This window comes from Gilbertella persicaria (genome assembly GCF_025201335.1).
Source record: "Gilbertella persicaria strain CBS 190.32 chromosome Unknown B0P05scaffold_2, whole genome shotgun sequence".
Classification (NCBI taxonomy): domain Eukaryota; kingdom Fungi; phylum Mucoromycota; class Mucoromycetes; order Mucorales; family Choanephoraceae; genus Gilbertella; species Gilbertella persicaria.
Window position 1 is genome coordinate 307,465 of NW_026251963.1, and position 26,945 is coordinate 334,409.

Below are 26,945 nucleotides of genomic sequence, written 5' to 3' on the forward strand. Positions count from 1 at the left end.
TTGCGTTGATTGCTACCAAAAAGTCGTTTTACCTTATTTTTGACAATGGACCAAAAATTCTCTATTGGGTTGCGCTCAGGAGAATAAGGAGGAAGGTAGATGCTCCTGTAACCTCTTTCAGTAATCATTTCATTAATTCGGTCAGCAGTATGAATGGGCGTGTTGTCCATCACAATATAATGGCCTTTTAGCGCTGGATATAAATCCATTTCATCCATGCACTTCTCGAGAAACCTAACGTAGTGGCCAGTTTCTGTACCCCCCCCCCCCAGATTTTTTTTTTTTTTCAGTAGGTGCTTTTCTTTTACGACCACTGTGAACAATTTTAATTCGCTTAGAGCGTTCTTCTTGAGGATTACGAAGTTCCATAGTAACAACAAACTTTGTTGATATGGCGCCTAATACAGTATGAGATACAGCTCTAGTGGTTGGAGTGGTCGTAATAGTGAGTGTTCCTTTTACAGACCATCCGCTAGGAGGTCTCATGTTTATATTAAATGCAGACTCGTCTACGAACACACAGTTTTCTAAGTAATTCATATCAGTAGCAGTCCACTTGATGACCCAATCTTTACGAGCTTGGATCTTATCTGAATTATTTCTAGCAACCGGTAAGCGTGTTAACTTCTTAAAAGAAAGGTTGCACTCATCCTTAAGGAAGTTGTGAACAGTACTTTTCTTCACAGTCAGATCAGAGAATTTTTGAGTGAGTGATTCCATTGCATCAAGCACTCGTGCTTGTGGCCAATTATCGTAAAACTCTAACAGGTGAACCTTATGTCTTTCATCCAATTGTGGTTTTGGTCTATTGACCAAATTGGTTTGTTTCTCAATCAATAAACACATTTTTTTTAAAAAAAAAAGTTTGTTTCTCAAATATGTTCCAATCCTTATCCTCTTTGAGTTTTTTGGCCCATTTCTGTGCTGTTCTTTCGGCTATGCCGCCTGCTAAGCGCCCGGACTTAGCTGCGTTAAATAATTTAATTCGGTTATAATACACAAAAGCGAGCTTTTGCTCGTTTGAGTATTTGTGGTGAACTCTTTTCTGCTTCTTAACTATAGCTATGACTTCCTCCATATCAGCATCAAGATTTCTCAAGGAATTTTCGGAGGAAACCCCTTCTTCCTCTTGCTTTCTACAATACTCTGTAATACGAGTCAGAGTTCTTAAGTGAAAAGGAGTAGCTTCCTCAACCCAGTCCATCGCATCGTCATCATATTCATTTGAAAAAAAAAAAAAAACGAAGTTTAACAAAAAGAAAACCGCCCTTTGGAAATATTTTTTCATCGCCTTTTGGCGTTGGAACGACTGAACAGTGCTTCCACTCTCAAACACAGCCAGCCAATAAAAAGTGTCAGGTAGCCTACTCAAGCAGCCTACTCAAACACAGCCAGCCAATAAAAAGTCTCAGGTAGATGAGTCTCATGTCAAACTCTTAGGAGTGCATCAACGTATTGCATTGTGCAAACCTTTTTTTTTTTGTTTTTTATAAGAAACATTATTAGTATTATTGTACTTGTAAAAAACAAATAAAGAATTTTTCTTGCTCATAAAGCTACTATTATTGTCGCAGTACTTGTCGCCTCATAGCTTTTATTGTTGACAAAACGAACAACTTTGTTCCCCACAAACAAGAAAATCAATATGACTTGCTTTTTAGAAAAATAAAATTAAAGTTGTTGACATTTCGAACAACATTAGCAAAAAAGTTACTTTTTCTTGTTTGTTTTGCGAACAATATTAGTAAAGTCAAACAACTAATCCGCCATAGTGATTGCCATTGATAAAGAATCATCTTCAAACAATAAACAGGTAAATCACGTTAAAATTCAAAACTTACACTGACAGTAATTTAGACATGTGTGTATGTGTACGCTTGCCCTGGATGCCTTCTCTCATTTAATTCAAAGGAGTTGCTTTCAGTTCATATTTCGGAAAACCACACAGAAGGTACACACGCGTTTTTCTATAAAAAAAAACACTTCCACCAAGGCTGATCCCTTTTTACAGTTCCAAATGAAACAAACGTGTTTCAAGGCAACGGTGGCTTAGTAGGAAACCAGTCTAGTTTGAGTGATCAGACAGAAAAAACATTGAATCACAAAGTAACAGATGAAGAAGACAACAACATAAATCCAACGGATTTATTTAATGAATGCAAAATAGATGAACGCTCAAAAAAAATTATTGAATGTTTGAATCTGAAGCCGCTAATTTTGCAGGATGAAGATGAAGACAAGCAAAGAATGCTTTGCTTTATTCCTGATTCACAACGCATTCATATGTTTAAGAACAATAACAAAAGACTGAAATTGATTGGACCATCATCAACTTCAGCTTCAACATCTAATACGAGCGAGTGCGTTCATACACCAAAAAAGTATACGGCTATTGACAAGATAATCAGAACAAGCCCATATTGTGAATTACTCTCATTTAAAAAATATATGGAAGTAAATGAAGAACAGTTAATGTTGCTAAATACGTCTTGGCGCTCGAAACCCTATCTATCCTTGGCGTTATCGCAATTGTTGGCTGGATCTATCCTTGCTAATCAAAACGAAGCACTGCTAATTAATGGGATCGAATCATACTCTCAATTTCCATCCGTCGATGCACATTGTGAAAAATTCATTGGTTTTGGTCTTCATTCCTCTATGCCAAATCTTACATCATCTTATCCAAACGAACTAAGATTCACAGCAGTGCATGAAGATAATTCGAAAAAATTAATAATCAGTTCACGGTCAGCAAACTTTCTAGTCATTTCAAGCATAAGGATTGATGAACAAATGAAACCTGAAGTTGGTCCTACGACAATGAATTTTATTCCAACAAACAAAACATCGATTTACTTAGATACCAACTCAATAAAAAAAATGTAGCACAATCATTGCCAAAGGAGACGACTACAAACTACCAATAGATATGGATCCAATCAATCACATCCGGCAACTTAGATCCAAATTCTGTCACATTAGCACGTTTTGTCTTGCCAGATATTTCAGCGATTTTGCTGCGTCTAGCAATTTACAACCATATACAATATATACGTTTGTTAATAGCAACTGTAAAGATACAAATGATGCTGTTTTGGGATCCAAAATCATGATAGTTATTGCTGATGCTGTCCATACGCAACCTCTGAACCCACAAATCAAAAAGGGGAATTTTACAAAGCTTGCACCAGAAAAGAAAAAGACGACATCAATGCACCAAGCGTTGGATTCAATAATTAGTTTGTTTGAAAATGATTTAGAAACATTGCAAGTTATTGGAAATACAAATTTGGCAAGCGTTTTAAGGAATATAGCTGACAGTACAACAGCAAGTCTAAAGCACGGAAATCGACATATAGTTGAAAACATTTGGAATTACTTTAAAACCGAGTATAAAACCTAGATATTTTTCACTTCAATAAAAAAGGATTAACATGAATCTTTTGGTTGGACTTTTTTTGAGTAGGCTACTTGAGTAGGCTACCTGAGACTTTTTATTGGCTGGCTGTGTTTGAGAGTGGAAGCACTGTTCAGTCGTTCCAACGCCAAAAGGCGGTTAATAAATATTTCCAAAGGGCGGTTTTCTTTTTGTTAAATTTCGTTTTTTTTTTTTGGTTGTAAAAAAACAAAAGTTAAGCCGTATTCTATCTAGCAATTATGTGTTAGAATCATTAATTAGAGTATCTTTAACCGAATAATGCCAATATTGAAACGAGTACAATGCATGATGACTTTCTGAAGTAGAAAGCTTTGCTCTTATATAATTTTTGCATCGAGTATCAGATTTATACATGTTCAAACCATCATGGGTGAAATGTGGCAAGAACCAAATAGGTGCTATTATGTATATCTACCCAGTGTATTGATTTATACAGATTTCATCTAGGTAACAAGTGTGAAAATAAAATAAAAACAAAAAGTTGAGTGTAAGACACAATAGCTGACTAAACAACTCAAACTACTGAATAGGTGATCCAATTTCAAAATGTAAAGGCACTCGTTTGGTTAAGGGCACCCATTTGGTTAAAACAATACAATTACTTAAAAGAATCCATTTACTCAAAGGTATCCAATTTTTAAAGGCACCCAAACATTTAAAGCCACTCATCTGAATAAAGAGATCTGAAACTCTAAAGCACCAAATGAAAGTGAACACATTTTATTTTACCTCTTAAACCATTAAAAGACAAGTAGCCTGAATTGCCTGTTAGACAGTACAAGGAATAATGCAACCTCATATTGCCATTAACTAACTTTGCATATGATATAGAATAAAAAGATTTTTAAATGTCGTTCAGAGCAACCAAAGAAAGGTTAACACTCAGAAAATAAAAATGCGCCTGAAATCTCAGAATATTGATATTTCTGTTAAAACTTTGTAATTGGGAAATTCTGGATATTTAGTGATAATTTCACTTGTCGCATTTTTACTAAACTCTACAACAATGCTAATAAAAAGGATTATATAGAAGGAGAAAAAAGATTAAATATGTTTTTTTTTTATTTAAACAGTCGTATAAGCGATCATCAAAATGTTTGATAATATTATAAAGATGGTTTTGAGGAACTTGGTTGCAAGCTTCTGTAATCCGATCTTGCAAGATTTCTCCATTAAGCATTTTAGCTCTTCTGATCTTACTTTTTGTTATAGACTAAAATTGCTTAATTGGATTGAGCTCTGGTGAGTAAAGGGGCAAGAAAATATAATTGTAGCCCCTTTTTGTGATCAGATCAGTTATGTCAGGTCTTTTATGAATAGGGGCGTTGTTCACAATTAAATATGCCTCTTTTAAATGTTGAAATTGATCCATGACATCTAGAGTTTCTTTTATAAAAACATAAAAATGGTCGGCAGTAGTACCCTTTGGTTTTTGCTGTTTCTTTGCTACTCTGGTATCGTTCTTTTTTTTTTTTTTTTTTTTTTTTTTTTTTGCCTACTGAGACAGGCACAAGCTGAGAGATGGGAAGACTAGGCATTCTTACGCTAGTATGAATCACACCATAGATAGAAATAGCCCCTAAAATGGTATGAGACACAGCATAAGAATTCTCAACTTCTATTACAGGTGTTTTCCCCTTAGGTCCCCTTAGGTCCCCAAGCACCAGTACGCTTCAAATTAACGTGGAAACCATATTCGTTGATAAAGATGCAATTTCTAAGGAAATTGACATCTGAATTGGCAATCTCAGTAGCCCATTTGTATCTCTCCTCCACGTTTTTTTCATTATTCCTCTATTCAGCATGAAATGTAGCTCTTCTAAAAGTGAAATTCATATCAATTTTCAAGAAATCATGAACCGTGGTTGAACCAATTTCAATTCCTTCAAAATTAGCCGACAACTCCTCAATAGCGTCCTCGATGGTTGCAGCTGGACCTTTATCGAATAGCTCCACCAGAAAGTCTTTGTGCTCGATATTTAGCTTTTTGACATATCCTCTTGGTTTAATTTCAAAAAAGTGTCCGTGTTTTCCTTATACTTAGCCCACCAGCGCTGATCTTTTCGAGGATTAATATTATATAACCTAGCAACTAGAGCAATTGTTTTGAGACACTTCACAATCATATGGTGAATGAAGTTGAACTTATCAATATGTGAATATAATGTATACGCTTTTTTCTTCTTATTTTTTTCCCTTCTCTGAATACTGGATTCCTCGTTAATCTCATCAGAGGCTTGCTGGTGATCAACTTGGTATTGTAAATACTGACCAAGGGTTGTCAAAATCTTGATCTGAGGAGCATACTGATCAACTTTCATCAGTTCAGCTCTAGTCTCATCTCTTTGTCCACCTTGATCATCTTCAAAAATGAATTGTGCTTCTGTGCTCATTGCTTTATGAAATTATCGAATCATAAGCTAAATTTAGAATCACAACAAGTGAAATTTCAATTCGCGACAATTTGATACTGTATTAGTCAATCAAAATGATGTGGGGAAACCGGCCATTTTTCTTTTCTTTTTTCTTAAACCATCAACATGTCCTCTAAAGCAGTTATTTTCGATATTGGTATAAACTTTAGAAAAAAAAAAGGAGAATATCCAGCGGCTTATTTTCTAAACATGGTTATGTAGGTGGAGTTTGTGTTGGCTCTCCAATGGCTGGTATTCATCGATTCGAGGAGCAACACGGGTTGCCTAGAAATTATATTAATGTTGCTATGTAAATCACATTCATCTCTAAAGAACAAAAGACAACTAAACAACATTGTAGCGTGAAACAAGGTGATCAAGGCGCTTTCCAAGTAAAGTGTATGAATTGAATGATATGCGTTTTTAATATCATTTTAGAGACTCGAGAGAGGTGAAATTAAGTTACATGAATTTTATAAAGATTTTAGTGAGCAACTGTCGCATCCATTGAATAAGGAACATTATAAAGCTTATCTTGAAAAATCTGGAAAAGGTAAACACAAACGTGTCTTACCAAGCTCTTAACAACAATATAATAGTTGTTCCTGGCATGATTCCTGATATTACCATAGATGGCAAAGCGCTGTTTACCACTATGATGGCTGAAACTGCCAGAATTGACCCTCATGTCTTTCTTGCTCTTGAAAAACTAAAGGGTAAACATCATTGATTATGCTCTATTTTTAATAGTTAATAGCAAGTGGCAAGTTTATTCTTGCTGCTCTGACAAACAACTTTGAATTACCTGAAGATGATTTAAAAGAAGCTGAAGCTATGGGCTCTGCAGCGGCAGATAAGCTTCGTTCAATGTTTGATTATTTTATAGAGTCCAGATTAGTTGGCTTGAGGTAAAAATCTTTACCCCAAGCACACACACAAAAACTAATTGTTTAGAAAACCTGATCCAAAAATATATCAGCTTGCCTGTGAAATGATCGGCATTCAGCCCCATGAAGCTATCTTTCTGGACGATATTGGCATGAACCTCCGTGCTGCTAATAAGCTTGGCATTAAGACTATTCGTAAGTTTAAATACATTGATTTCTTTATTTACACAAACTGTTTCAGAAGTAAAGATGGGACATTCAATAGACGCAGTGAAGCAGTTGGAGACATTAACGGGTCTTGATTTGCACAGCAAAGAAAACGCCAAACTTTAAATGTTACACTGAAAACAAATGGGTATCATAGACTAAATAAATTTTTCTGCCATCTCTCAGGAGTTCATCTGCTTTTTTTAAATCAGGCTAGACATAGATGAGATTCTTTCTCTGTCTTTATCGAATACTTACTACATGATGAATCAATTCTCGATTCTGAGTATTGATCCAAGTGTCTAATGCTTCTTTCACTAGAGAATCTGGCGCGAGAGCAAATTTTGCATCGTCTTGCTGGTTCTGTTGGAGCGGGACTTTTTGCCACCAGAACGTAAATCCAAACCGCCTTTGTTCTTCGGGAGAGCGACTGTCCAAGAACACGATGACTAGCTTCAACAATAACTTGGGTTGTTTAGTTGATGGATTGATTGTCTTGAGCAAGAGTCCAGACGCTGAAAACGGGATAGAATTTGTCTTTGTTACTGTATATTGGTTTAGCTGAAAAGTTCTTTTCAAAAGACCTTTTAAACTTGAGCGCGGTCGCTACAACTATCAATTGGTCTGTAGCTAACAATAGACATCTTACCTTATGGACATGTATGATAGGAGGTAAGTTCAAAGAAGTATCTGCTTGAGGAGAATCAGGCGGAGTAATGATATTTTGTTGTATAATGGTGTTCTTTGTATTATTGTCTTTTTCCAATTTAAACAATGAAGCATTTTTTCTTACAGCCACATGTATAGTAGAAGTGGGAAGTACCTCTTCATCACTACTATCGTCTTCCAGTGAGATAGTGATAGATTTCCGCTGAAGAGGTCTTTGCTTAATAGTGTATACAACTTGGCTCTTTTCTTTTATTAAATCGACCAATACAGTGTCTACACTAGGTCTTCTACTGTTGTATGCAGAGTCTGTTTGAAACTGTAGTGATGTAGCTCTATCAATCATACGATAGGTGTGACTATGAAATGTATGAAACCGAGTGTCTTGGCTTGGCTTCTTGACTGAATCATTTAGAGATAAGCACCAGGTTGGATTTTTCTTAAATGAAGGGCGACTCGGCTTTTCTTCTTGTAAGCACTCTATTTTTGATTGAATTACTTTTGACATTTCGATCACTTTGATGTATCTTTCTCTGTCTTTTACAGATTTCAGTTCTTGAACAAGTTGCTTTTGATACTCAATGGATGACAGCTTATTGACTCGAGCACAAATGTCGCCCTCCATAATTTAATGAAAGTGTAAAAAAAAAAAAAGAAGAAGAAGAGAGAGAGAAAAACAAATGAACAAAAAGGAATTTTGTAATAACTAAGGAGAAGAAAGGGAGCCTAATATTCTTGCATAAATTTTATTGTAAAAAAATAACAACAATAATAATAATTCCAGTGACTTTTTTCATGTATAAAACAGTTTTTTTTTTTTTGTATTACTTGGAGTCTTCCGTATAAGCCGAATTACATAATATATTTATATAAAAGAAAAAATAAGGAAATCATATGCATACAAGTATATAAAGGAAAGTATCAACAAAGTAACGAATGTGTATGTGTGTATGTGTGTAGTCTTAAGCATAGGATGAAGTATTTGAAAAGAAAATAAGGAATGTAAATGGATGTGTATGGTGTTAGATGAAATCATAGGGTTGACAATTTAAGAAGATTGTGTTGTCTCGAAAGGATGGATAGTAAGTGCGTTCTTTGCATAGAGGTGGTAACCATTGATGAGGGTGAGTGAGTTGAGGTTGTTGGTAAGAATACCAATGATCTTCTGTCTTTACAGACGTAGGAGGGGAGGGATGCTGATGATGATGATGATGATGATGATGAAAATCAATTGGACTGTAGATCATGTCTTCATCTAGCGTTGCTGAACTTTGTTCTGAAAGTACAGGGGAAGCAGGTGAGTGATCTACATAATCATGTTTAGGACTGTCTGGTGCAGGTGTGTTGGCAGTTTCATTCAGCTTTTGTTGAAGTAATGTACCATCTTGCAAAATTTCATCCAAAGGTCTCCAAGAAAGAGCCCTTCCTTTCTTCTTTTTGCCAGAAAGTAAAATTTCATTTAATGGCCTCCATTGCAAACAGGATCTTTTTGTACTTGCATCATGAGCTTGTTTTTGATGTTTTGTCATGATCACTTTTCGAGCAAAATATTTATTGCATCCATCAAAAGTACATTTATAAGGTCGTTTTCCTGTATGTATACGTCTATCTTTTTTGTAAGTCATCTATGCTCCACTCTTGTTGCTTTTTTTTTTTTTTTTTTTTTTTTTTTTTTTTTTTTTTTTACTGCTTACCTGTGCCTAGCTAATGAACTACTGTCACCAAATGATTTTCCACAGTCCTCGTATTCACATTGATGCGGTCTTTCACCTGAATGTGTACGTAGATGAACCTTTAATGCTGAACGCTACTTTGTCATCAAAATCGCATTAATATACTTGTTTCTTGTTGATCATCCATCGTCTTTACCTGAATAAAGCTTTTTCCACATTTTGGCTCGTGGCACACATATGGTCTGGTAAAGGAAGGTTAGACAACTACACTTGATAATTTAGAGTGCGGAGTTACCTTTCATTGGTGTGGATTCTGACATGCCTAGCCAAGTCAGAGCGTCTACCTAAACAAATCATGAGCAAAATGTTGTCAATAGAGCAAATATCTACCAAAAGACTTTGTGCATCCAGGCAATGTACATGGATGTGCTTTGCGTTCACCAAGTTGAGATTCATTATCAATTAATTCAAGTATTTCCATAGTCGAAATAAAAAGAAGAGGTGTTTTATGCTGCGAGGGAGGTGTATGTTATTGTTGTATTTTATTTCTCTCTTTCTCAAAAAAAAAAGAAGAAAAAGAGAAGAAAAAAATTGAAGGAAATTGTTGTTAAAGAGAAGAAGAAGAAAAAAAAAACTATATATATTAAAAAAAAAGAGAGAAAAAGAAAGAAAGAATGGAGAAGAAAGAGATAAAAAAAGAAACTTTTTTTTTCTTGATGTAAAATGCATTTAATATGCAAGTAGAAAAAGTTCATAAAAGGAAAAAACAGGCTTCTTAACTTGCCTCCCTTTTTTCTTGAATGCTAATTTTATTGATTTTTGGGGGAGAGCAATAAAGTGATCAAATCACTGACAGGGTCCACTAGTATTGTTTTTGTAAGTGAACAATGAAATTTGTATGACAAGTGTTTAAATCGCTTCTCATTTATTCAATCGACGATATGTCTTAAGGGGGTTTGTGCGCACTGTTCAAATGTAGTAATGTGATTGTTTTTGGTAATTCTTTCATATATGTGTGTGTAAGTAGTATGTTAAGGAAAAAAAAAGGGGGGGAAGGAAACTAAAGATGATGTAGACAAATGAACTTGTTACCACACGTGTAAGGCTCATATGGAATGATGACAAGACATTATATATATATGTGTATATATATAGGTGTGTGTATGTCAATCTTCACTGATGTTTTTTGACGATCGATCTTTCTTCAAAATTAATTGAATCAACAAGACTTTCACACCTTTTTTTTTTTCTTTATGTTACACTTTTTTGTATTACAATCAAACTGTCTCCCTCTTTTTTTTTGTTGTTGTTGCTTTTATCTAGTTTTTTTTTTCTCTTTATGGTCGTACAGGTCGTTAACATTTGAAAGAAACTAGTCAAGCTCTGCTTTTTACTTGTTTTGTCTTCCTAAGTCTGAAAGAAATAACTGGAATATGTCATTGTTGAGATAAAAAAAGAAGGCTGAAGGCCAATGAATGATAAAAAGGGCAAACAAATCATGTAAATCCGCACCTCCTTTCGGCTCTTGAATATTTTTGATGTCATAAGTGTAAATGAAGACAAAAAGTGAGAAACTGAACTTTAGTCTGACATGACAATGAAACTATACGCCACGTTTATACCCTGTTGCCTTTCTTATTACTCGGGACCAAGTTTGCATCTTGTCAGTCATGCTATAATGTGCAACCGTCTTTGAGAATATACTATGTAGAATAGGTTGGAGCGGAGAAACGCCTGTTTTGTACATGAATTTCTAGATGATTTCCTTTTTATTAAGCTTGCGATCTACGCAATAAATTACGTCTCACTCGAAGTGCATTAGCGCCTGCTCCTTCTGTGCTTTCTTTGGTTATATAAGGAACTTTAGTCCATGGTACGTTAGCAACCCCTGAACTCTTTTCTAGTCGGCGATCGAGCATTGTCCACAATGGTAATTGAAGCTCGCCTTTAACAATACTAGACACTTTTTCAAGTGTATCAAGAGGGAGTGGTGTCAACAACAGAATAGCATGACGAGAAGGATCAATGGCTCTTATGATGCCTAAACCATGACATGTCGTATGCTCTGGTTCAAGAGCAGGTTGTTCTTGTGTGTTGAGATAGTTTGGTGGAGTCTAGAAATGATAGTTAATAAATAATTGTCGATCAGATAATGATCACATACAAAAGTATCGGTAGTTATGGTACGTTTGGGTCCCTTTAGATGTTGGTGGTTTTCAACTTGGCCTATTAAGCCAACTAGACTACCATTCAGTGCATAAAACAGTTCGTTCAGTTTGACTTCTTCATATGTCACCCAAATAGCATTCAATTGTCTCCAGTCAATCGTCCAAGGCACTCGTTCAATAAGATGCTCCTCAAATTCCCATTGAGGACTCAAGTAATGTTCAATACCCATACCCGACTGATGGAAATAAGAAGCAAGCGTCATTTCACGTTGCTGGATCGAGGAAAAATTATCAGCCAACGTCACCTCGTTAGGATCTTGTAATACACAATCCAGGTAATGTAACACGGCTGGTTCCTTAGCAACTTTAAATGCTTCTGTTGAGACTGGCATAATATCTACAGAAAATGAAGGAGGTAAATTCTTGTACTCATACATGTGGTGGCGCATCGTGAAAATATCAGTAGGCTCTACTTTCTGAATTTGGCTTAAAAGTAAATGGTAGCCTACGCCAGATACCCAGCCTTGTGTATTCACCACCAAAGGAAGCCATGCTGATTCCTGTTGATCCCGTACTTGTTCTTGGTCATGTCTCCAGCAATCCACAAGTGTGTTGATGCAAGAGAGATAGTAATCTGGATTATTTCTAGGTGAAGTCGAGCCAAAAAAGAAGCTTCTCTCAGGCTCCAATTGCTGGTGTGTATAAGGAGGGCCTAAAATTGGCTGACTGATGTAATGAAGAGACATTAGTCCTGATGGCGTAAATTCGCTCTGTCCCACATCTGCTTCTAAATAAGCAACACGCTTGTATTTGGACAACAACCTGTTGATCAAGTATCGGCTGTAAGACGACTTTCCTGTATCTTTAGCTCCACACACCACGCTCACGACTGGGTTCTCTCGCTTTGTTGCTTCTTCTAATGCCATTGTAGTACGTTCTGACCAACTTGATTCAATCTTGAGAGCTTTCATACCGGGTGTTGGCTTTAAAATAGGCTGAAATCTAGGCAAGAGATGAACAGCAAGTGATTTGTGTTTAGGGTCGTATTCTTTCTTGGTGAATTGAGTCAAGTTTTTGTTGAATGTTCCAATAGCGTCACGTATAGTATCTAAACCAGAGTTTTCCATATTCTTAATAACAACAACAGATTCAAATTCGTGTAAATCTTTAAGTTCATCAAATACTGCTTCCATCAAAAATTCGTCTAATTCAGTTGTGTAGATATGAGGGCAGATTGAGGGTGCTTCAAGTGATGTAGATGTAATACTGAGTAACGAGTGTGTGCGTGGTGAGAAGACAGGATAAAATGCTACATGTAAATCCTCTTTGGTGTGTGTGGGGATTGGTCTACCAGAAGACAAGACAGCACCGGCAATTGAAATAGATCCAAATAAAGGAGCTGCTAACACTTGGCCCATAAACAACACATGTTCTTCTTTTCTCAGTCCTAGAAACAAATAGGTATCGTCTTCCTGGTTGATAATACAGCTATTGTGTTTCGTAGGTGTGAATCGACTGACAGAATTATAATCTATAAATGCAGGACTAAGACATGTCAGTGATATGTTGAAATATATAGACAAGAAAATTTACGTTTGCTTAAGCTTAGGCAAAGGCTTACTATTGCTAGCAGGTGTTTCATAGGGTGTTGAGGGCTCAGTTATCACTTGGTCTTCCTCTTCTTCTTCTACCTCTTTTTCTTCGTCAGTAATACTTTTAAGCTCAATGCCCTCAATATTTTGCTCCTCCACTTCTTCGGGTTCTTCTGTCTCATTGTTTTCCTTTTCTTCTTCAACTACAGCAGGCTTGTACAGACCTGCGTTCATAGCTGCACGTCTTGCTGCAACAGCACTCAGCGGGACAGGTGGTCTTTGTTCAATAACAACTTTGGCGACTCGTTCTACTGTGGCAGTTGTTTCTATCAAGAACTAAGTTTTTATTTTATTTTATCGTCACTTTTACCTTTTGCTATTTTCTTGGAGCGTTCTGTTGACACTGCTTGGCTCTTTCTTTTGGGTGCCATTGATGAGTAGATCAAAAAAGAGAAAAAGTTTTCCATTAGGATAAGTGTATAAACAAGTCACGAGAGACATGTTACACAAAACATGCAAAGTCTTAAAGTATGATTTTAGCTATTGCTACTGACGAATAGCAACAATACGTTGGAGAGTAATTAGAACATAATTCATGTAGACACATTTACATTTGTGTTCATTACATAGAGGTATAAATATATATATAGGATTCGCAAAGTTAACTAGAAAGCTTTCAAACTGAAAGTGTAACCATTTCATTCATGAAAACCGAGATATCTTTATCGAGCTGGGAAATACTGCTATTCACGGCTTTTTAAACAAGAAAATAGTTTAATTTCTCAAGTGCCAATTGAAGAGAAATGTGTTGAATCAGACGTTTAACACAGGTCATGACCACACACTACAAAATAGCTTGTGTCACAGTTCAATCGCACCTGAGTTAGGCTATAGATGTAATTCTGAAATAATTAATTGAATTCGGTAAAAAGGCTGCTTGTATACATCAATAAAGTTTTATAGAAATCTACATAAAAACAAACACATATATGTAGTTCCATTTTCTTTATTAAGCAATATAGGCCTCGATTTGCTCAAAGTGACAATAATCTTTTCTACTGTTAGCGATTGATAAATGCATTTGTTTGCTGAACTCAAAGTATATCATTGGTGAAAGACGAACCAAAAGAACTGGTGACTTCGGCAATTAGAATCGAGACAATCAATATCCTCTTTAATTAACAATGTATCTTTGATCCAATCTATATCTCATGGATAGCAATGCTGAACAACAGAACAAGTATCTCTTCAAGTACTTAGGAAGCAGTAATTACTTGTGACTACTTATTTCTTGGGGGCATTTGTTGTTATTTGTGCATAAACTTGCGCGGCTTTTGAATGCTGCTTTCTTTTTCTTTCCTTTTTTTCTAAATAAAATCATGAAAGAAAACAAATTTATGGTAGGAGAAGAAGAAGAAAATATTAGTAAGAAAAATACTCCTGTTCGGAGCACGACTCCTGCACAATCAAAAAGGCCCGTTCGTCACCATATTAAGCGGCGTTCGAGTGGCAAAGTGCACGTAACCAAACTAGCGCCTATGGCGAGAGCACATCATGCTTCTCATACAGACTCAGAAGCGGATTTTGTACAAGACACTCAGCGACCAGCCATGAGACGCTCTCAATCTCAGCGCTCTTTAAACAAAATGGACAGAAAAACATTCACAAGCACTCTAACCAAGAGAAACCCTTCGACTGATAAACTTGCGATGTCGTCATCAACCCCTCAACTATGCTCTAGTGAAAAGAAGCCAAGCATTGCACCCCTTACTTGCACCGCTATCGCGGAACCTGTTCAGCAGACATTTAATGCACTTGCCAACAATTTGAGTTTTCCCAAAAAAGCTCAGATTTATCCTAAATTGATTTCTACGCCTTCTCTACCAAAAGAAGAGATAAAACTAGAAAAAAAGCAATTACTCCGCTCACAATTCATACATGAAGACCCTCAAGTTAAGACTCAACAGCAGCCAAATATGTCAAGAACACAACAGAAATTAATGTTGCAGAAACAACAATGTTCAGCACAAGATGAAAACAGTCCTCTTCATCCAAAAAACGTCCAGAAACTCAACAAAGAACTAGACACGATTAAGCGGCAATATCGATGCATAAAGCGTTATGAAGACCCATTACGGGCGAGTCTTATGCGCTGTATAGAAAAATTAGAACCAAGAAACCGACAAAAATTAGAACAACTCCCGACATCTTCGAGCGTACCTTCTCTCTCTACAATACCTCATCTTGAACAAAGGCAAATAGCACATCGATATCATCTTTTGAAAGAAGTTGCCTTGTCTCGTCAGTCTCAGCAAAATTTACAATCTGCTTACCCACCACAAATACAGTTATCATCAGAAGAACATCAAGAAACAAGTCGGTTTCCTTGGAATGCTGCAGCATTCTTGGACAAGTTATTTAACTTGCCAGCACAATCATCATCATCTCCATCATCATAATATACCATTTATTAAATAAATAATAAAAAAGTTTTTTTTTTTTTTTTTTTTTTTTTTTTTTTTTTTTTTTTTTTTTTTTTACAAAAAGCCAGATTCCTGCAAGAGCCGTGTAATTTTCTCGTCGTCTCTTTCCCTAAAGCCAAGTTAGATAATCTATAAAAAATATATATATTACTTACTTGGGCTCCAATCGAAGACTTTCTTTATACAATTGATCTTCATCTCTTGAACTGCGTAGATTTTCAGTTATAAATGCCTGTATTTCATCAATCTGTCTAAAGTGATAAGCCATTGTCTGGTATTGTTGAATTTCTCGTATCACTTCTGCTGTCTTGACCCGTTTAGCGAAATTAATTAAGTTTTTAGAGATCTTGAGGAAGTTTGGGTTACCATCTTCAATAAAGGTCAAATCTTGCAAATAAATGCCCAAAAAAGGAATACAAGGCGGATTGACTGAATGAATAAGTGCTCGGTATTGGGTGAAATTTCGATTAGCACCCATCAGTTTTCGAATCTGTGACACAACATGATGTGTGCGTGCACCTACCAACTCCCATGTACGCTTTAAGCGGCCAATTGAGCTATTATCAAAGGCAGATAAAATGGCCATACATGTATTGAAGTTATTGAGTTGTCGGCAACGTTCTGCTACGTTGACCCAGTATTTGATCAAAATACTTCGCTTCTTGACTTCTGACTGGCTAAGGATTTCATCTGATACCCAGGTAGTGACTTGGTTGCAATAATTAATCGAAGCTTGTATATTAGCTGCCACAGGTGTGCGACCGTCTTCATACTTCGAGTCTCGAGACCATGCTTTATCAAGACACTCAACAGGTTTAATGGAACTGTAGAGCTTGAAATCCATTAAAGTCAACTGCCGCGCCAGTTCAATAGGATCCAGATCAAGTAAGCGAAACTTCTTTAGGTTACGAGGCAAGATAGGGTCTGGCATATCTTGTTGTTGTGTAATAACAAGCTTTCTCAAGTCCTTGCACGCATTCTTGCGTTTCTCAATCAGTCGTTCTAATTGATATGCTGAAAAACTAAGTGTTTCTTTCAGGGTGGTATTTGTAAAGAACAAGAGTCGATCAAGTATCACAGAGTCTTCTTCATAATAGTATTGCTCAAGCCAGATTTTGAGTAGATTGAACACACGTAATCGAATTAGTTTCTGCTTTTTGGTAACCCAAGTTTCGAGTTCTTTTGCTGTCAAACCGGGTGGTGGTTGTATATTGTATCTTTCTTCAAGTAACTCCAGCATTTGAAGCGATGTACAAAATGAACGATAAGTAAGCAAGAAAGTACTGTTAAAGTTCATATCAAGATAATCATGCAATGTCATACGTTCTACTAGAGCTCTTAATGTGCCTCCTTTGACACTGCCGTCTACAGTAAACACAATTTCGTTGGGACTGTAGTCATATTGCAAAAAGCGTTCTTCTCCTTCAAGAACATCACTAGAAGGATCAAGTGACTTTGAGCCTCCTAATGGGTGCATAGGCACATCAGTAGTACTAGAGATAGGTGTGCCTGCAGCAGTAGATGGTTCGGGTACTTCGTCTCCAAAAAATTGTTTGAGTTTAGCATTCGAGTGCTTGGAATCAACTGTTGTAGATCGATGTAGACTAGTTCTCGAGAACAAACTTAAATCGGATATAGGTGCTGATGCTCGGTAAATGGATTTCAAGTTGGTTGTCTCTGGTTGCCTGAGCTCCATTGTAAGTGACTTGCTTCGCTTACCATTGGTAACTGATATATCGCTTGTATAGCTCATATTTCTTAATAAGAGCTCATCAAGAGAATAAGAATAGGATGTATTTTTGAGTAATTCAGAAGATAGATTTAAATTAAACGACCCTGTTGAGTTTCGAAGGAAACAAGCAAACAGATCTTCTTGAGAAGATGTTTCTTTTTCTTCTTCCTCCTCTATGCCGCCTATACGAGACTGATTGCGTTCAATAACTAACTCGGCAATATGGTTGCATAAAGATTTGACTGAAGAAATAATACTGTCAGAAGCTTCTTGCATATCATTTTCTATTTTATCCATGGGTATATTTTCATCTGTCATGGTCTGCATACTGAAAAACAACTTGCCAAGGCCGTCATAGAGTTTCTGTTTGGCCAAGTTAATCCCGTGAATCAAAGGAGAACCCGCAACACTCTGAAAGTCCGTGTCTTCAACAATAGAAAGAAATTGACCGTTTTGGTTGCTAAAATTTCTATACTGTGTAAATAACAAGACGGCGAGCGAGCAACGAGAATCGCTATGTCGATTTAAGCTTGCCATAAGTGATTCAATCGACTCTTGTACACTTGCACCATAAGCGTCCAGATTCTCTTTTAATTCTGGTCTCAATTGATACTTGGCACGAATGCCTTGATCAATTGTATAGCCAGATATTGAATTGATTGGCTGCTGCTGCTGTAAAATGCCTTCCCATTCTGGATTGTGTTCATCTTCGGGAGAAAGTATAATGGGTTCAGCATGACTAACTTGAACAGGAATACTTTCACAAGTATTAATAAAGTTGCGTACAGCAATTAGAAGTTCACGACAATCTGTCAGTAATTTGCCTACATCATTTGCTGTGCCATAGGTGCAGAGTCGTGCAGACAAGACAAGTTTGGACATAGATGCCATCATGGCTCGGTGATGTGATCGCAAGGCATAATTGGTTTTTATATGAATAGATTCTCGACTCATTGTACCTGAAGAAACAAGCATGAATCGAACAGCATCAACAACAGAAGCAGCTTGTTTGCTAGAAAATGCTTTTTGTCCATTTTTGACAGCTAGAATTAGATTGTTAATGGCGAGTGTGACATGAATAGATAGTTTGCGCCAAGTCAATGGGCTCGAGCTGTCCAAAGGGCTTACTGACTGTATGGTTTCTCGGTTATTAGGTAAAAATTCCTATTCACAAAATAAATATTTATACTTTATTTCGAGACCCTTACCTGTGTATTAGGCTGCCATGGGGTGTCAAGTGCATTTTGAAAAGTATTTTCTGAACTCTGGTTCCACTATAAAAACAGGAGTTCTATAAAGGGGTTCTTTCTCTTTTTCTTTCTTTCTTTCTCTCTCTCTCTCTCTCTCTCTCTTTCTTTTTTCCTCTCCTTACCTTTACTTTTTGTTTCCCATCTGTAACAAATACAGGATCTGATCGTGGGTTGCTTTCTATAGTTGAGCTTCCTGAATCTTCATCATCTGATGCGTCATAGAAATAATTAGCAGAGCTTTCAGAGGGCCAAGTTGATCTCATTTCACCAGTCAATGTATTTAGAAAATAACTCGCTCTTCCATCTTGACGAGTTTGTATTATCCAATGAGATGGTAATGCGTTTTCAAGACTGTAGTTTTCTCCTACGCTATCATCAAATAGATTCGTCTGCTGTTGCTTCACTTGGTTCTATACAGATTTTGTTAATTTTTATTGTTTGTCATCGAAAATTAATGCGTACTACAGGCTCTGTGCTACCAGCATACTCTTCAATGATCTTGACATAATTGCTTGGAAACCAACCACGTTGTCCATTGCACCTATTCAGCATTAGCTTCTGTGCATAGCAATCGTTTTCATAGTTACCACCCGTCCCACCAACCAGAAGGCAGTTTAGCCAAGACATCAATAAAATCGCCTTCCTCGAACCTAAGAGAAGAAGGGTCGTTTGACTCGAAAGGATAGAGCGCTTTCACTCTACATAAAAGTGAAGGCGAGCTCATGCTTAGATTCGTAAAGAAGACTCGATCAGCAAAAAGAGAAACAAAAGAATGAAAAGAAAAAAAGGAAAAAAAAGATAAAAGTCCGCTTTGTTTTTTAGGCATTTTAATGCAGAATAATCATTTGATTATATCGTTTTCCAGTCAATTGTTGCACTCACTCCTTCAATAGTATCCAGGAGTCGTTCTAAGTCACGATGCAAGCCAACTGTAGGCGCATTCACGACCACGCGAAAGAAATCTGGTTGTCCTACAAGAGGTGCATGGTCCACCAAAAACTCGCCTAATTGATTGACGCGTTTATGCAGTTCTCTTGTAATTTTCGATAAATTCAGTTCTTTTTCTCCCCGCAACTCGGGTGGCACGAACCAGAAACATATCTGCAAAAATGGACTAGGATCTTTGACCAATTCAAATCCTCGTCTTGCCTTGACCATTTCTGTGAACTCAGAGGCACATTGTAACGCACGATCCACACGCGCACCCAGCCCCTTTTGTCCGTAGAATTTCCAGGCCAAAAACATCTTACAGGCATCAGGACGACGACCGCAACCAATAGTACCAGCACCCAAGTCATATGGGTTGCCATGGAAAAGGTAGTCTGCTTTCAAAGAGTTGGCTCGGGCAAAAAGTAAATGGCCTTCGTGAGGTGTTACGAGCATCGAACATTGGAGTGGTACACCCAATAGTTTATGTGGGTTCAAGGTAAATGTGTCGGCTAACTCAGATCCGTCAAACCAGTCTTTTTCTTTTCTAACTGTGTCTGAGAATACAGCTGTACCACCCCAGGAACCATCAACATGAAGCCAGCAATCGTATTTCTTGGCTACAGCTGCAATGGCTCGAATAGGATCAAATGCACCCTAAAATTGAATGAATAATTTAAGCCTTTCTTTTGTGGTTCTTACCAAAACCGTAGTACCTGCTGTGGTGTTGATAAAAAAAGGTGTTTCACCTTTATTGATACTTGCTACAATTAATTTTTCTATATTTAGGGCCATAAGTATATTTGTTTTTGATCATTTGACCAACTTGCCTAATTCATCCACTTGCATTCTCCCAATCTGGTCTACAGGCACTTTGACAATATTATCAGTACCTAAGCCCAAGACTTGAGCTGATTTGTCAATGCTATAATGACTATGTAATGAAGTGAAAATCTTGAGTTTTCCGTAACTTGATTTGGGGTTCATGGGGCGAGGAAAATAACCTTCTGTCTTGATCATTGGAAACAATTTGTTTCGAGCTGTTACAAGAGCCAATAAATTTGAGGCTGAACCACCTGGACAGAGAAGGCCACCTGCATTCTTAGATATTTCTTTTTTCTTAGTTACGAACTCTCTTGTTGTTTTCTGCTTACTTTTCCCATATTTAATAGTTGGCCTGCGGCTTTTGTCACTTCGATTTCCATTAATGTTAATACAGGAGAGACATGATAGACATGAACATTGCTGTTCAGGACAGCCAACAAGAGTTCAGAGATCACACCTATTGGGTTCGTGCCAGCATACAGTTTATCCATGAATCTCGGATTCCAAGAGTTGACACTGTAATCTAGTGTCTTGCTGATTAGCTCAAAGGTACCTAAGCTTTAGTCAGATTTCGGTCGAATGATAAACTCACTCACCATCAATACCACAGCCATCAGTTGGTAGACTCAAATCAATGGCTTCATATAAAGATTCAGGACTATGATAACGGACAACAGGCCTAGACTCTCTTTCTCCTTGTCGAACAACTTGCAAGCGTCAGTCTCTGTATAATTAAAGCAGGATACAACTTACAATCAATCACCATCTCTTGCATACGACTAAGCATGACGTCCAATTCAGCTGCATTATCACTTTCTTTTGATGATACCATGGTTTATAGTAACAAATGACAAGGGCATTTTTATTTATTTTCTCGGTTCGCTTCTTCAATAATTCCATGACTGTGCGGAATAACGCAATTTGAAGTCAAAGTTACCTCATTACAGAAAGAAACTATTTCTCTCAATTCTTACCATACAATCTACCTCAACAACCACTAATCCTGGAAGCCACACTCGTGGAACTTACAGAAAGTACGAATAACACCAGTATTGGGGTGTTTATTATCTTGAAAAAGAAGTTAAGTGTGCTGAACGCATCTAAAAGCTAGTAAACATGAATAGAAATACAGTCGAAGATTGCATCAAACGCATCAAAAAAACAGGTTCTTCTCTTCCTGGTGAGGCAACTGGAGACCCAAAAAAAAACCCACTGAAAGAAATTTGCGACATGTAACACGAAATATTCGCAAAAGCTCTTTCGCTGATTACAAGTACCATCAAGAGCAGATGGAATCTTTTGGTGTCAATGTTTGTTTGGCGACAGTGAAGCGAGAGATTCAGGATCTTGAGTTCAAATCTTGTGCAGCAGCCAAGAAGCCTACTTTAACAAAGCAGCATATGAAAAGAAGACTTCACTGGGCTAAGGATCACGTAAACTGGACACCAGATCAATGAAAAAGTGTTGTCTGGTCCGATGAGTCGTGATTTGCCGTCAAAGGCCATGATGGTGCTTCCAGAATGATCAGAAAAGAAGACGAGAGGTATGAAACAGCTCACATCATACCTACGCACAAGTTTTGAGGCGGTGGTGTAATGCTTTGGAGTTGTTTTTGGGCGGGTGGTCTCGGACCCTTGGTATTTATTGGTGGTAGTGTAGACCAAGATACCTATATCAAAATTTTAGTAGGTGAGTTCCATACCTGGTTCAAAAAGCTGAACGAGGAGCAAGACAGGGAGTTTATCTTCCAAGAAGATGGGGCTAGCTGCCACTGGTGGCTATGCAAAGTGGTGGAAGGGGACTCACTAGATCAGGGGCTTTGAGTACTGGCCAGCTCAAAGTCCTGATCTAAATCCTATTGAGCACGTCTGGGACGCTTTTGAGCGTAAGACTAAGGACAAGAGGTTCAAGGCTTCCAACAAAGAAGATTTGGAAGCTCTTCTTAGTGATGAGTGGGAAAAATGGATGTTGAGTTTGCTCAACGTTTGGTTGACAGTATGACCGGCCGATACCAAGCAGTTATTGATGCCAAAGGCGATCATCTTCCTAAGGTCTCGAGAACTGAAGGGAAGTGTTGATCGAGTGATGCACTTCACAAAAATAGGGTAAAAAAGTCCCGGAGTTTAATTTCACATGAGTGTATACCATTTTTATTTGCATTCCTGCTTCTCAAAACATGTATCCACAGCATGCTGTACAATAGCTTGGTCTAATTGATGCCAATAAGGTATCTTTTCTAAGTTTTTTAAATCAGTATCTATGACTTTGACATCGTAACTAAAGAGAGAGCCATTCACATCAACTGTCCTTTTGTCTTTTTCAGTGGTCTTGTTTACATTAATCATAATAGAACAGTCTTTAAATGTCATGGAAAGGACATATTCATATATCTTTTGTAACGACTGTTCTTTTTCTAACAACGGTTGTCTATTGAAAAATCGTTTGACTACTATCTGCCACACCGCAATGTCAGTCGTATGAAAGATACTAGATTGGTATTGTTGGTATAGGGGCAATATGCTTTCCACATCTAACGCGTCTAGTCTAGATTGCAAGGATTTGAGTCTAGATAAGATTGGGTCTTGAACAAGGATATGTTCTAATATGTCTTGCATTCGTATTTCTTCAAACATAGCCTGTTCTAAACAGACAGGACTATTATTCACATAGGTTCTAAGTGTTTTTTCTAATGGTGCTGTAAACAGGCTCACAAGTGCTTTTTGAATACGTGCTTGATCCCCTGAATATAAGTCCAAGGGACAATAGTCATGAATAGGTATTTGCTTCATATGTGAATGCATACAATAGCGACAATATAATCGCTTCTTGGGATGTGTGGAAGAAGGCTTAAACCCCCATTTGGGCTGATTCAAGGTGAATACCATGCTGACTTGTACTGAGTGATTACCTTGAGTTCAAATGTGAGCATAGACATTAGATCATCCATCAACATGGAGAAGGGTGCATCAATGACGATGTTATTCTTAAGTCGAGAATCAGGTCTAAATGGTTGAACATGACTCGCTAACTGTTCCAGAAATCCTCTTGATGTCTTTACAGGAGTCTAGCACAAGTAATGAGCATACCAATAATATTACTATTTATGTTTTACCATGGCAACAATGTATTCATGTCCTAATAGTGGCCCAATGATGTATTCAACAAACTGCTGCTTAAATAAAATTGCATGCTCATCAGGTCCCTTTGCATCTTTTTGATTGCTTTTGTAAACCCTCAACACTTTATCCTTCTTTTCTTTTCTGCTGTTAGTAAAAAACGTAGCCAAGTAAAATATGCATATACATACAAGAAACAGACGTTCTCCATGATATCTCACAACCAGATTCTGGTTCCCTTCACCAACATAGGTCCAGTCCTTAGCATCGTCTGCGCTTAATGAAACAGACATAATAAAAAGAAAAAAAAAAGATGACCATAATTTGTCAATACAACATGGCTCTCTTTTATCAAGGGGATCGATTGCGGCCGTGACTAGTTTCTTAAAAAAGGGCGCGCCACAATGTTTACTTGTAAACAAAATGTGGCAAGAGTCTTGATTCACTCTTGCGGTATGGCAATCAAGACATATCGAGCGCATAATTTTTTGATGCGGCAGTTCACTATATTGGCTTCGCTTAAGCCGGAACTGCCTATTTTTTTTTCCTAAAAAGAAAATAAAGGATATGCAGGAAGAAAAGGAGATGTATAAACTATGTTTAAATGAAACCTTGTGTCTAAATAACAGTAACTATTAGGTTTCTTTGCATAGATTGTTTCTATTTGTTGTGGAATTAATGACTATGAATGACATTCTAAACCTTAAAGAAAATGAGCCAAACTTTCCCCTCTTTCTTAACAACTATAATTCATAAACAGATATATAATTAAAGAAAGATAGAGTTAGCCCTTTTTTTTTCTCTCTCTTTATGCTTTATTTGACAAATGACCTGGGCTTATTGCCCTTCTTTCTACCTCTTGGTATCGTTGGATTTTATCGTTATTTGTGGTTCTTTATCAAGATATTAGCATGGTATGTTTATGAGCCTATTCAGCCTAAAGAAAATCCAACCTATACACCCTCTGAGGATGTTACTATTGTCGTACCTACCATTGACGCTGGGGATGAATTTAAAATTGCAGCTCGTAGCTGGCTGGCTTGTCATCCTAAAGAAATCATCATTATCACAGAAGAAAGAATGCGTGAACCATTGCAAGCACTGGCAAATGATGTGGATCCCGACAAAATTCGTATCCTGACAGTAAGCAAAGCCAACAAACGTCTACAAATGGTAGCAGGTATCAATGCAACCACGACAGAAATCCTTGTGTTTGCAGACGACGATGCCATTTGGAAGCCGACTATGTTACAGTACATGCTAGCATGTTTTGAAGACCTCAAAATGGGAGGTGTCGGTACGTGTCAAGCAGTGCATGCTGTTGATTTGAATGGTCATCAAACTGTATGGGAAGTACTTGCTGGGTTTCGACTGTCGATTCGAAATATAGAGATTGCAGCATCCACACATATTGATGGTGGCGTATGCTGTTTATCAGGACGCACTGCAGCCTATCGCACACTAATTCTACATGATCCTGCTTTTCAACATAGTTTTTTAAATGATCTCTGGCTTAATAAGTATCCTTTGAATTCAGGTGACGACAAGTTCTTGACACGGTGGATGGTATCGCATGGCTGGAACACATATATTCAAGTATGTCCTGAAGCAGAGCTGTTCTCAACATTCAAGAACAACTGGCGGTTTATAAAACAAGTGCTTCGGTGGACTAGAAATACATGGCGATCTGACTTTCGATCATTGTTTATGGAGCGTCAAATATGGAATCGGCATCCTTATGTTGCATTCTCCATGGTTGATAAAATCTTCAATCCGTTTTCTTTATTGTCGGGGCCGGTGCTTGTGATCTTTTTTGCCATAGAACAGTCATCAAAAGCAGGCCCTTCAAGTAGTCCTCTGCCTCTATGGAATGTGATTCTATCGTATATAGGATGGTTACTCTTTACTCGAGGACTCAAGCTGCTTCCTCATTTTTATCGCCGACCTCAAGATGTCATTCATTTGCCTACTTGGCTTTTATTCAATTATTATTTTGCAGTCATGAAACTGTATGCTTTATTCACACTTCACAAAGTAGGTTGGGGTACCCGTGCTGGTGTGGGCATTACTTTGGCTGCTGATATTGCAAAACAAGAGCAACAAGGCATGCCTAAAAAGAACAGTATGAATACTATCATTGTCCCAAATGAGCTTGAAAAAGTAGTGATAGACCATGCCTTTTGATCTATTTTATGATCACACACCAAGTATCTTAAACTTTTCTTTTGTCGGTACTTGACTAATGACGACTCTACCAGCATAAGAGATAGAAGCAAATGTCCAAGTATCTGCAGGACTCCAAACAACCTTATAGACACTATCTTCATGCTGATCATAAGTACAGACAAGTCCATCAGAAGGTTTGGTTCTACAGATGCGTTTATAAATAAAATACAATTTACTCGGTACATACGTGCTTGGGCTGTCTAATTCGTCTTCGCTTGAGTCATCTAAATAGGAAGCAGAAGAAATGGACACTATGTTGTGAAGGTTGACAAGTGTATCTGAACTCGAACTCAATAGTAATTGATCTTGTAAAGGGTTAAATGCTACAGACCATACCCAATGCGAGTGACCTTCAATCGTTTTTAAAGGCTCTTTAAGACTTCGAGTATCCCATATATGCAAAAGGGCGTCATCACCGCCTGTTGAAACATGGTATGGCTTATTGGAGTTATAATCTACAGCACGGATTGTACTTTTGTGGGCATCAAATCGACTAAAGCTATTCTTTCCTGATCGCAGATCCCAACCTGACAAGTTTCGGCCGCCTACTACTATCAGTTCTGGTTGATGTGTGTTCCATACAGCATTTTGGATCCTGTGTAACGAGACTGAGTCTGTATCAAGCACAGGCGATGCATCAATTTCAAGCAAGGTCTATGGATATATAAGATATGAGAATTAGATATATATATATATATATATAATATATACCTGACATGAAGAGTCCAAAGTAGCAAAGTAGATTTTGCTCGAGTCAATAGACACAATTCTCTGAGCATCTTCCTTTGGATCTACAAGTACTCTAATAACATATATTAATTATTGCATTAATATTGTATTGTACGCACTTTTTAATGCCACTATGTTCCAAAGTAACAACAGGTTCAAGATCATAAAGAGTGTTGGTTTCTGTCAGTGATTCTTTTGTTGGTTTTCTCCATAATGTTGCTTTTTTTTCTGATGGATTTCCTGATACTGATTCTAATAAGTGATTAAATAGATTAAAACCCGCTTCATACCTGGGCTATGACTTGTGAATAATAAATTTTCGTCTGCAGGACAAGAGACAATATCCCATACTTCTTCAGGATGTGCAAACATAGTAGAGTTGATAGTTGTGTTATCGTCGTCATATTCCAATAAGCATACAACGTTGTCTTTAGCACCTACAGTACCAGCAAGAAATTTGCTTTGTTCTGTACTATGTGTTACGGCTGTTAAACACCTCGCCTATATCTGTAAGCTTTTTATGCATAAAAAAAATTAGTGATAAACTTGCCTGGTGCCCAAGACCAAACACGCTCGAATTATCCGTCATTACAAGAGAAAGAGAGAGAGAG

General features: G+C 37.3%; 14 protein-coding genes across 14 annotated transcripts; 4 read left to right on the top strand and 10 right to left on the bottom strand.

Annotated features, from left to right (window-relative positions):
- Nucleotides 1-450: 450 nt before the first annotated feature.
- B0P05DRAFT_447952 (uncharacterized protein) lies at nucleotides 451-1,078 on the bottom strand (the record flags this gene model as incomplete). The annotated part of the gene is given in 2 exon segments (XM_051573839.1): nucleotides 451-828; nucleotides 845-1,078. Coding segments are annotated over 2 exon segments (612 nt in total), but the record flags the coding sequence as incomplete, so codon positions are not given.
- Nucleotides 1,079-1,859: 781 nt separating this feature from the next.
- B0P05DRAFT_567883 (uncharacterized protein) lies at nucleotides 1,860-3,403 on the top strand (the record flags this gene model as incomplete). The annotated part of the gene is made up of 4 exons (XM_051581163.1): nucleotides 1,860-1,865; nucleotides 1,912-1,951; nucleotides 2,012-2,882; nucleotides 3,067-3,403. 4 exons carry the CDS (start codon nucleotides 1,860-1,862, stop codon nucleotides 3,401-3,403), a joined length of 1,254 nt encoding a protein of 417 aa, XP_051439338.1.
- Nucleotides 3,404-3,604: 201 nt separating this feature from the next.
- Nucleotides 3,605-4,303, bottom strand: B0P05DRAFT_522549 (uncharacterized protein). Its single transcript, XM_051575982.1, has 2 exons — nucleotides 3,970-4,303; nucleotides 3,605-3,926 (listed from the first exon to the last, which is right to left on the bottom strand). The coding sequence occupies exons 1-2, from the start codon at nucleotides 4,106-4,108 to the stop codon at nucleotides 3,883-3,885; spliced, it is 183 nt and encodes a 60-aa protein (XP_051439339.1). The 5' UTR covers nucleotides 4,109-4,303; the 3' UTR covers nucleotides 3,605-3,882.
- A 629-nt stretch (nucleotides 4,304-4,932) lies between these two features.
- B0P05DRAFT_593312 (uncharacterized protein) lies at nucleotides 4,933-5,832 on the bottom strand (the record flags this gene model as incomplete). Its single annotated transcript, XM_051583044.1, has 2 exons — nucleotides 4,933-5,438; nucleotides 5,480-5,832. The coding sequence occupies 2 exons, from the start codon at nucleotides 5,830-5,832 to the stop codon at nucleotides 5,234-5,236; spliced, it is 558 nt and encodes a 185-aa protein (XP_051439340.1). The 3' UTR covers nucleotides 4,933-5,233.
- A 147-nt stretch (nucleotides 5,833-5,979) lies between these two features.
- On the top strand, nucleotides 5,980-7,042 carry B0P05DRAFT_582890 (HAD-like domain-containing protein; the record flags this gene model as incomplete). The annotated part of the gene is made up of 8 exons (XM_051582205.1): nucleotides 5,980-6,010; nucleotides 6,076-6,163; nucleotides 6,215-6,245; nucleotides 6,292-6,406; nucleotides 6,453-6,569; nucleotides 6,611-6,761; nucleotides 6,808-6,935; nucleotides 6,990-7,042. The coding sequence occupies 8 exons, from the start codon at nucleotides 5,980-5,982 to the stop codon at nucleotides 7,040-7,042; spliced, it is 714 nt and encodes a 237-aa protein (XP_051439341.1).
- Nucleotides 7,043-7,076: 34 nt separating this feature from the next.
- B0P05DRAFT_461469 (uncharacterized protein) lies at nucleotides 7,077-8,238 on the bottom strand (the record flags this gene model as incomplete). Its single annotated transcript, XM_051574074.1, has 4 exons — nucleotides 7,077-7,160; nucleotides 7,206-7,553; nucleotides 7,597-7,972; nucleotides 8,039-8,238. 4 exons carry the CDS (start codon nucleotides 8,236-8,238, stop codon nucleotides 7,077-7,079), a joined length of 1,008 nt encoding a protein of 335 aa, XP_051439342.1.
- A 20-nt stretch (nucleotides 8,239-8,258) lies between these two features.
- Nucleotides 8,259-9,950, bottom strand: B0P05DRAFT_522562 (uncharacterized protein). The gene is made up of 5 exons (XM_051575983.1): nucleotides 9,677-9,950; nucleotides 9,582-9,630; nucleotides 9,483-9,528; nucleotides 9,308-9,420; nucleotides 8,259-9,218 (listed from the first exon to the last, which is right to left on the bottom strand). The coding sequence occupies exons 1-5, from the start codon at nucleotides 9,765-9,767 to the stop codon at nucleotides 8,636-8,638; spliced, it is 882 nt and encodes a 293-aa protein (XP_051439343.1). The 5' UTR covers nucleotides 9,768-9,950; the 3' UTR covers nucleotides 8,259-8,635.
- Nucleotides 9,951-10,572: 622 nt separating this feature from the next.
- Nucleotides 10,573-13,485, bottom strand: B0P05DRAFT_522566 (uncharacterized protein). Its single transcript, XM_051575984.1, has 4 exons — nucleotides 13,417-13,485; nucleotides 13,048-13,372; nucleotides 11,451-12,999; nucleotides 10,573-11,400 (listed from the first exon to the last, which is right to left on the bottom strand). The coding sequence occupies exons 1-4, from the start codon at nucleotides 13,475-13,477 to the stop codon at nucleotides 11,059-11,061; spliced, it is 2,277 nt and encodes a 758-aa protein (XP_051439344.1). The 5' UTR covers nucleotides 13,478-13,485; the 3' UTR covers nucleotides 10,573-11,058.
- Nucleotides 13,486-14,042: 557 nt separating this feature from the next.
- B0P05DRAFT_522567 (uncharacterized protein) lies at nucleotides 14,043-15,511 on the top strand. Its single transcript, XM_051575985.1, has one exon. It carries the CDS (start codon nucleotides 14,426-14,428, stop codon nucleotides 15,503-15,505), a length of 1,080 nt encoding a protein of 359 aa, XP_051439345.1. The 5' UTR covers nucleotides 14,043-14,425; the 3' UTR covers nucleotides 15,506-15,511.
- A 72-nt stretch (nucleotides 15,512-15,583) lies between these two features.
- B0P05DRAFT_601542 (ras guanine nucleotide exchange factor domain-containing protein) lies at nucleotides 15,584-19,309 on the bottom strand (the record flags this gene model as incomplete). The annotated part of the gene is made up of 6 exons (XM_051583254.1): nucleotides 19,099-19,309; nucleotides 18,974-19,052; nucleotides 18,634-18,921; nucleotides 18,470-18,535; nucleotides 15,685-18,425; nucleotides 15,584-15,638 (listed from the first exon to the last, which is right to left on the bottom strand). The coding sequence occupies exons 1-6, from the start codon at nucleotides 19,233-19,235 to the stop codon at nucleotides 15,584-15,586; spliced, it is 3,366 nt and encodes a 1,121-aa protein (XP_051439346.1). The 5' UTR covers nucleotides 19,236-19,309.
- Nucleotides 19,310-19,360: 51 nt separating this feature from the next.
- Nucleotides 19,361-21,095, bottom strand: B0P05DRAFT_576803 (pyridoxal phosphate-dependent transferase; the record flags this gene model as incomplete). The annotated part of the gene is made up of 6 exons (XM_051581730.1): nucleotides 19,361-20,095; nucleotides 20,141-20,217; nucleotides 20,269-20,539; nucleotides 20,593-20,816; nucleotides 20,860-20,970; nucleotides 21,017-21,095. The coding sequence occupies 6 exons, from the start codon at nucleotides 21,093-21,095 to the stop codon at nucleotides 19,361-19,363; spliced, it is 1,497 nt and encodes a 498-aa protein (XP_051439347.1).
- Nucleotides 21,096-22,078: 983 nt separating this feature from the next.
- Nucleotides 22,079-23,749, bottom strand: B0P05DRAFT_522597 (inositol-pentakisphosphate 2-kinase). Its single transcript, XM_051575986.1, has 4 exons — nucleotides 23,571-23,749; nucleotides 23,376-23,518; nucleotides 23,172-23,327; nucleotides 22,079-23,127 (listed from the first exon to the last, which is right to left on the bottom strand). Exons 2-4 carry the CDS (start codon nucleotides 23,376-23,378, stop codon nucleotides 22,414-22,416), a joined length of 873 nt encoding a protein of 290 aa, XP_051439348.1. The 5' UTR covers nucleotides 23,379-23,518; nucleotides 23,571-23,749; the 3' UTR covers nucleotides 22,079-22,413.
- A 710-nt stretch (nucleotides 23,750-24,459) lies between these two features.
- On the top strand, nucleotides 24,460-25,563 carry B0P05DRAFT_461088 (glycosyltransferase like family 2-domain-containing protein; the record flags this gene model as incomplete). Its single annotated transcript, XM_051574052.1, has 1 exon — nucleotides 24,460-25,563. The coding sequence occupies one exon, from the start codon at nucleotides 24,460-24,462 to the stop codon at nucleotides 25,561-25,563; it is 1,104 nt and encodes a 367-aa protein (XP_051439349.1).
- A 55-nt stretch (nucleotides 25,564-25,618) lies between these two features.
- Nucleotides 25,619-26,943, bottom strand: B0P05DRAFT_593319 (WD40-repeat-containing domain protein; the record flags this gene model as incomplete). The annotated part of the gene is made up of 7 exons (XM_051583045.1): nucleotides 26,885-26,943; nucleotides 26,625-26,835; nucleotides 26,454-26,580; nucleotides 26,317-26,407; nucleotides 25,793-26,259; nucleotides 25,687-25,747; nucleotides 25,619-25,630 (listed from the first exon to the last, which is right to left on the bottom strand). The coding sequence occupies exons 1-7, from the start codon at nucleotides 26,921-26,923 to the stop codon at nucleotides 25,619-25,621; spliced, it is 1,008 nt and encodes a 335-aa protein (XP_051439350.1). The 5' UTR covers nucleotides 26,924-26,943.
- Between the last annotated feature and the right edge of the window lie 2 nt (nucleotides 26,944-26,945).